At 37.3% G+C, this 8,703-nt stretch overlaps 1 protein-coding gene across 5 annotated transcripts in view; it reads right to left on the reverse strand.

The window, feature by feature from the left end:
* Boll (boule homolog, RNA binding protein) overlaps nt 1–8,703 on the reverse strand; it is a 140,083-nt gene that overhangs the window by 106,353 nt on the left and 25,027 nt on the right. For all 5 annotated transcript variants that reach the window (XR_004117886.1, XM_031367526.1, XM_031367525.1 and 2 more), the window contains exon 6: nt 6,181–6,308. Coding sequence is in view for 4 of the 5 variants with exons in the window: in XM_031367526.1 (XP_031223386.1) it covers nt 6,181–6,308 (128 nt within the window). In the remaining variant the exon portion in view is untranslated. The remainder of the gene's footprint in view (nt 1–6,180; nt 6,309–8,703) is intronic.

Here is an 8,703-nt window from a genome sequence, read left to right on the forward strand (position 1 = left end):
ATCTTGATGGTAAGCCAGCGACTTCGGGATGTCGCCTGCTCTCAGAATGTACACATTGAAATGACAGCGAAACTTTGTTCTGGATGAGCCAAGCTTTACTTACTGTTTGCTTTATCGGGAGTAAGCAGAATTCTAAATCAAACGGGAAAGACACGTTCAAAACTGGCAGGAAAAGCCTGTCAGCCTAGAACAAACTGAACGAAAGAAAAAGGGAAGAATAAAAACCTTCTGAGCTTTCCTGCTAAGACAGCAGCTGCCAGAAGAACTCTTTAATTCTTTTCATGTTGGCGCTGGACTCCAACAGATGGCGCCCAACGTGGGGCTAAGAATTAGGGGTAAGAGCGAAGATGGGCTAATTTTCTTCTAGAAAGTTTAAAAGATATGCACTTACAGTCTTATTTATGAGGCGGCCCCAAGATCTCTTTAACCGGGGCTGGGTTGAAAGTCTTATTTATGAGGCAGCCCCAATAAACATTGCAGGTAAATAAATGGAACTATAAAAGGATCATACTGAGTGAGATAATCCAGACCTAGAAAAAAGACAACACATTCTCATTTTCATCTAAGGATCCTAGCTTCAAATCTTCAGATTTGGTTACTATATAACCCAGAGTAACTGCAGAAACCAGCAAAGTAAAAAGGGTCGATTGCTGGAGATGAGAGGTAACAATAGAGCAGGGAATAGCAGGTACAAGTTATCTGAAGGGGAAAATGTTAAATGGGGGGACTCTAACTAAGTATGTGGGAGAAAAACAAATACAGAAGAAGGGTAAAATTACAGTAAGAATATCTGAAAAAGTGCTAAGAAATCATACTATTAACTACCTAAAAATATCTATAACATATGTAAAGCAGTACATACATGCACAGATGCATGTGTATTATTGACATATTCCCATTTGGGCTGATAATGCTCTCTTCTGGAGCCAAAGACCATCTAAAGAAACCCAAATACCAGACATGAGAAGTCCTCTTCTGAGTTACTGGTCAAGGTTGTCTAAGAAACTCTGAAAACCTTATGGGCTATTGAAAATGCCCTCAACTGTCCCCTAGAGGTGTGAGGTAAGTCCCTGTTGCTGAAGATACTACACACTGTAAACACAGTCCCGAGGTGGAACTGACCAGAAAGCCTTTCTTCCTGAGTACAAGCTTTCATGGTACCAGAGGTTGCTATGCATGCTTTCCATGGAAGGAAACAACCAAGTCCTATTAAGATATGACACTTCTGAAGCACAGCAATGGCCAGCATGGCATGATAAACTCAAAGTGGTAGTAGTGGCAGGCATAACTTTCTAACTGGACATAAGATTTCTCAATAAGAAAACATGCCTGATATTGGAAATTTAGTAACTATTTAGGGCCAGTGAAGTCCTAGATCTTAGAAAAGAACATTCAACTGCCATTTTACTAAACAGCACAATCCCTAATTAAATTCTAATTATTTCTTCAAATACCCATAGATATGTGTAGTTGTCACCCCATCAAGAAAACATCTTTTTTTACAATGGACAGAGACCATTACAGGAAACCATAACCAATCAAAATTCATTTGTGGAGCCCAGCCCCAACTCATATATTTACAAGACAACTCCTTGACCTATGGTTCAGGGATCGTTGTAGAAAATAGAGTGGAAAGATTATAAGAGCCAGAAAAATAGGAAGTTTTCTATGAGACTGTGGCTCCTAAAAATTTCAGAGGGACTGATGACGTCTCACCAACATAGTTTGCCTAAACAGAATTTGAACAAGGAAAATACCAAAAAACATGTTAATATGAATGGAACAAGTTTGTAAACCCAAACTTTACACAAAGAACTACAGACAACTGAAGAATGCGAGAGCAGAGAAATAAATCTTCCCTGTGAAAGAGCTCACCAATTGGTTACCTAATACCAAACAGTCAGCCTTGAAAACATATACATACAAGTAACACTGTACACACTGAACAGATTGTATTTATGTATTTAGGAACACACACATGCATACATATGTAATAATAATTATTGAAAAAAAAGGCCATGAATTTGAAAGAAAGCAAGGAGAGGCATATGTTAAGGTTTGGAGGGAAGAAAGGGAAGGAGGAAAGGAAATAACTGTACTGTAATTTCAAAGCATAGTAAAAATAAATTCTGAAAATGTTTAAAAAATAGACTCAATTATGTTCAGTCTTAGCAGTAAGTAGATAAACTGAATAGAAATCCAAGACTACTACTACATGGTAACATTGACAAAATAGTAAAAAGCTGATTATTTTTAAAGGGTTATTATTTTTAAATTCTGTGTTTTTGTGTACCTATTTGTGAGTATGTGCATGTGAGTGGTATGGAAGGCAGTGGTGTCGGATCCCTAGAGTTGGAATTGTAGATGTTTGTAATCTGTCAAATGGGTTTGCTGGGAATCAAGCTTGGGTCCTTCTGCTAGAGTGGTACACACTCCAACCCCACTGAGTCATCTTTCTAACCTGAAAGATTGGTCTTTTTCTTTTGAGGCAGGGTCTCTCTCTCTCTCTCTCTCTCTCTCTCTCTCTCTCTCTCTGTAGCCAAGACTAGTCATTTTAAGAACTGGCACATGAGCTGGGCAGTGGTGGCACATGCCTTTAATCCCAGCACTTGGGAGGCAGAGCCAGGTGGATTTCTGAGTTTGAGGCCAGCCTGGTTTACAGAGTGAGTTCCAGGACAGCAAGGGCTACACAGAGAAACCCTGTCTTGCCACCTCCCCGCGAAAAAAAAAAAAAGAACTGGCACGCAATGGAAAACTTAGAGCTTGGATAAAGCATAAAGTAGTATTTTTTCTTTTTTGTTTGAAAACTATAAGTCAACATGTAGTCAAGATACATATACACACACACACACATATACACATACACATATATTATCAATGTAAGACTCTGGTTCTATGTATATATTCTAATATAGCACTAAGAGGAACACAAACATTTTCTGGTAATATATGGGCATAACTAATGGGTAAGACTACAAATTTTCATTGTTTGACTGAATGTATCTATATTCTATATTTTTCTTAACAAAAATCCTCATCTATCATTGTTGAGGTCTGTCTGTTGCTATGTATTGTAATGCTAAATATTGGCCCCCAAGGTCTGATTGACCCCAGGGACAAAGAAATCCTCACATACACCAAGTGATGCTATGTAACCTTTCTCCTTAATTTAAAACTATTGGTTAAATAAAAATGCCTACAGCCTATGGCAGGGCAGAAGAGAAGTAGGCAAGTTTTTTGTTCCTGGGCTTGGGGATGGAGGTAGGACCACGAGGGAAAAGGGGGAAAGGAGAAGATAGCATGGGGTATGGGATCACGAGAAAGGGCCGTGAGGGCTGGCCAGTCAGAGTAAGAGTGACCTAGGCAGAACACTGTAAGTCATATCTTGAGGTCGTTGACAGGGAACAGACATAATAGCAGAGAGGGTGGATATCTGCCCAGCTCTAGTGCTTTAAAGGCTTATTATAAATATAAAAATTTTGTTTTATTTATAATAGTCAGAAACTGAAACAACCCAGATGTCCCTCAACTAAAGAATGGATAAAGAAAATGTGGTACATCTACACAATAGAATACTATTAAGATATTAAAAACCAAGACATCATGAATTTTGCAGGCAAATGATGATATTTGGTAATATCATTCTGAGGATAGACATAGTAATATACTCACCTATAAGTGGATATTAGTCATAAAATATGGATTACCATATTATATACTCCACAGACTCAAAGAAGCTAAACAAGAAGGAAGGCCTAAGCAAGGAAGCTTGAGTCTTACTTAGAAGGGAGAATAAAATAGTCATAAGAGGCAGATGGAGAAAGGGAACTGGGAGGGAGGGGGGATGTGGAGGGGAGTGGGGGAAGCTTCAGGATCAGGTGTGGGGAAGGACAGGAGGGATAGTTAAATGGCCATGAAAATGAATGGAAATCTGAACTGACAGGGGTGAGGAGGTGGGGTTGTTTCCAGGACAAGACAGAGACCTGGGATAAGGGAAGCTCCCAAGAGTCAATGGGGACGACCTTAGCTGTGACTCACTACACTGAGGATATGGAACCTGAAGAGGCCACCTCCTGTAGCCAAGCAGGAACCCCAGTGAAGCAATAGAAACACCAACCCACCAACAAAACTTTCAACCTAAAATATATCTTGTCTACAAGTAATGCAGGCATGGGGGAAGGAGCAGAGTCCGAGGGAATGGCCAACCAATAACTGGCCCAACTTGAGACCCATCTCATGGGCAAGAATTAATCCTACTCTGTTATGTTTGTAGACAGGAGCATGCTGTCCTCTTTGAGGCACCACCCAGCAGCTGACTCAGACAGATACAGACACCCACAGCTAAACAGTGGATGGAGCTTAGGGACTCTTATGGAAGAACAGGGGGAAGGATTGTGGGCTTTGAAGGGGTTAGGAACTCCACAAGAACACCAGTAGAGTCAACCTACCTGGACTCTTGGGGTTAGAGTCTAAACCACCAACCAAAGAACATACACAGGCTGGACCTAGGCCTTCCTACACATATGTAGCAGATGTGTAGCTTGGCCTACATGTGGGTCCTTAACAACTAGAACAGGGGCTATCCCAAAAGCTGTTGCCTGTACATGGGATATATTCTACTAGCTGGGCTATCTTGTCTGGCCTATGGGAGAGGAAGTGCCTAGCCTCACAGAGACTTAAGTACATGGGTGGGTGGGGGATACCGGTGGGGGCACCTGCTCAGAGGAGAAGGGGATGGTGGAAGGAGTGTAGGAGAGGGTAATGGGCGGCAGTGAGTGGGATATAAAGTGAATAAGTAAAAAAAATCAAATTTAAAAAATTTGATTTGTGTCTTTTATCTGGGTTGCTTACTGGCAGATGTATTTGTAGTAAGAACATACAAAATGAAGATCAAAGGTGGCTAGAACTCCCCAATTGAGATTAAATATTTTCTATAATATATCATTGTTCTTTTCTTAAAAGGGCATGCCTCTTACTCACTAGAGATCTTGCTGTAATGCTTTGCTGTGGGATGAAAAAAATCCAGGCATATAATACACAATGTCATGAAAAATAGGAAGAAGCAAAGCAAAAGGTGTATAACAAATGTTAAAGGTAAAATAGTACCTTATTTCATCCAAAGAACAAACAAATTAATATATGGATTCCATGGGTACATATTAACTCATATATTTGAGATTAAAAACAAAGTCAGAATATTCTAATAGTGTTTCATTTAGTTCATTAGGCAACTAATTTTGTTAACTTAGTTAACTAACTAAACAAGTAGATATTTTCAGCTACTAAAATAAAGGCAAATATACAGGTACAAAGTATTGATAAAGATAAACTTACAGCAAATCTAAAATATATGATATACCTGTGCCATTTAAATATAAGTGAATATATCCATAATTTTTCATAAGTAATCTAGAGGGGTGTAAGCAAAAACTTTGAAAACCATTGTCCTAGAAGAGCTTACATACAAGTTCTGGCTGTTCCACATAAGCCTTGATTGTAGACAAAGTTAAAAATGTCTATGACTAGAGGAATACAAAAAATGATCACATACAAAAAATTGAATATTATAAAATATTAATAATATTTATAAATATTATAAAATAATAAATATTTATTAATATAAAATATTAAGATATGTAAGGGCTAACATAGTACTTAAAGAACCAATAGTTTAACTCTCAAAATATAATATACAAGTTAAAATACAGATTATTTATACAATGTTTAAAGACTACTCAAGGAGTTACCAATGTTTCTTACTGACAGATATATTTGTAATAAGAACATGCAAATGAAGAAGTAATTCTGAAGAAGAAGAAAGGGTAAAAGAATGGAAATTAGGAAACTTTATATGAATTTGCCGTATTTTATTTCTTCTTTTTAAAGAACTTCAATTAATATGGCAAGGTATTAACATTTGCTAAATTTGTGTACTAGTGATGTAGATATATTTACTTGCTTGTGTTTTAAATATTTCAGAATCAGGGCCAGTGAGATAGCTTGATGGAGCTCACAGGCCCAAGTGATGGAAGGAGAGAATGCTTGCAAATTGTTCTCTGACCTCCACAGTCACTGGTGACATACACAATAAATAATTATTAAAATGTCCATCAAATACATAAGAATGAAAGTATCTTAAAAATATTTGGTAGAGACTCTTCTAAAATGAAAATCACTTACAGGCCAAGATGGCGGGACAGAAGTTACTTCTGGAGTATGAAAATAAGCAACACCATTATGATAAGTGTAAGGGTATCCAGTTGAAGTGGTTAGATACATTGTTCCAGCAGCTGGCATTATACTAGAACCTAAAGCAAACAATAAGGGATAAAGATGGAAATCTTTAATTTTATGAACATGTAATTTCTGAACACATTTTAGAAAAATATTTTAAGGTTTCAACGTAGCTACAATAAAGGGTAAAATATTTAAATTCTATGTATTTTAACACCTTTGAAGAATCCATTTTTTTTTTTTTTTTTTTTTTTTTTTTTTTTTTGTGGTTTTTCGAGACAGGGTTTCTCTGTATAGCCCTGGCTGTCCTGGAACTCACTCTGTAGACCAGGCTGGCCTTGAACTCAGAAATCCACCTGTCTCTGCCTCCCAAGTGCTGGGATTAAAGGTGTGCGCCACCACCGCCCGGCTGAAGAATCCATTTTTAAAATTAATACCTCAGTGCTTTTATTAGATCATAATGATTAAGTAAAAAACAAAGTAAGTAAATATTAAAATCCTCCAATTCAGTTCTAATACCAGTCTAATGAAACAATTCATATTATTCTTTATTATTTTTATAAATATAAATTATATGATTTAAACATTATTTAAAAATTATAAAATTTAAATAAAATTTTTAAAAAAATTTTTGAGCACTGATTGGTGTTTTGCCTGGATGTGTGTCTGTGCAAGGGTGTCAGATCCCCTAGAACTGGAATTACAGGCAGTTGTGAGATGCCATGTGAGAGCTGGTAGCTGAACACAGTTCCTCCGGAAGAGCAGCCAGTCATTCTCTACTTTAATTTTAGGGACGGTCTCTCAAAACATGGAGCTCACTGATTCAGTGAGACAGCTTGCTAGCAAGCCCCATGGATTCCCTGGTATCTTCCTACCAGCTCTGGGATTACAGGCACATGCTGCCAGGCCTTGATTTTTACATGGATTATAATGCGTCCAATTCAAGTCCTCATTTTTTTGGCAAGCACTTTATTGAGATATCTTTTCAGCCAACAATACATTTTGAGTAACTACATTAATAAGGGCTGGTCAAAATTAATGGTCAAAATTAATGTTTTAGCATCCCAGTAGACATATGATATAGTTAAGTAAAGATAAAATTAGCAACAAATTTATGTGAAAGTTTTCTTTAATAAGGAAAACTATAGAGGTGCTTAATATAAAAAGTTTAAAGGAAAAGAGGAAGTCAAAGGATTGTAGAAATCTGAGGAAGGCATACACATAATTTATCTAACACCAAAATTTGTTTCCTCTGCTAATTAGGACACATTTGTTTGATAAAGAACATATCATGTAGAGACTTTTTTGTTAATAGTTCTATATTGTTCTATATTTTTACTTTCTACACTTCTACTTTGATTAATTTAAAATGATTTTATTATCACAAACCCTTTATTTTATTTTCTATTGGATATTTTACTTATTTATATTTCAAATGTTACCCCCTTTCTCGGTTTCCCCGCTGCAACACACCTCATCCCACCCCCCTTACCTTGCTTCTATGATGGTGCTCCTCCCACCCCCAAGTCCCACCTCCCCACCCTGGCATTCCCCTACACTGGGGCATCAAGCCTTCACAGGACTAAGGGCTCCCCTCCCACTGATGCCAGATAAGGCACCATTAGCTCCTTTAGTCCTTCTCCCAACTCCTCAATTGGGATCCCTGTGATTAGTCTGATGGTTGGCTGTGAGCATCTGCATCTGTATTGGTCAGGATCTGGTAGAGCCTCTCAGGAGATCACAAACCCTTTAAATTGGTAATTCTAAATTCCTTTAGCTATTTTAAGTGTTTTTTTCCCTTTGTATGTATGTTCAAGGTGAAATAGCTAGGTCTTTATTATTGTTCTATTTACGACAGCAAGGCAAAGGGATCAGCCTAGATGTCTATCAACGATAAATGGATAGTGAAATATGGGTACAAATACACAGAAGAATTTATTCAGCTATAAAGAAAATGAAATTATAAAAAATTCAGGAAAATATATGAAATATGGAAAATACTATACATTAGATAAACCAGACTCAGAAAGACAAATAATGGTTGTCCTCTCTCTCATACTTATTCCAGCTTTAAATGTTTAGATGTGGGGCATGTATATATGCATGTGGGACATATAAACAGAAAGGGGTCAGTGAGAAGGAAAAAAGAGGTGCTGAGAACTGAGGAACAGCAACATATGATATGAAAACATCCCACTATACTACTGTTCCGTATATACCCTACATCCTACTACAGAGACACTAGCTCATCCATGCTCATTGCTGCTATATTCATAATAGCCAGAATTTGGAAAGAGTTTTCCATCAACAAATAAGTGGATAAGAAAAATGTGGTTACAAGAACACAATGGGTTATTATACATGTTAAAAAATCATGACATTTGCTGGTAAAAAAAATCATAACTTAGAGCAGAAGCTATTGGCGTTCTCTTCAGGAAATTTTCCCCTGTGCCTATTTGCTCGAGGTTC

Source organism: Mastomys coucha, unplaced genomic scaffold, assembly GCF_008632895.1.
Source record: "Mastomys coucha isolate ucsf_1 unplaced genomic scaffold, UCSF_Mcou_1 pScaffold14, whole genome shotgun sequence".
Taxonomy (NCBI): Eukaryota; Metazoa; Chordata; class Mammalia; order Rodentia; family Muridae; genus Mastomys; species Mastomys coucha.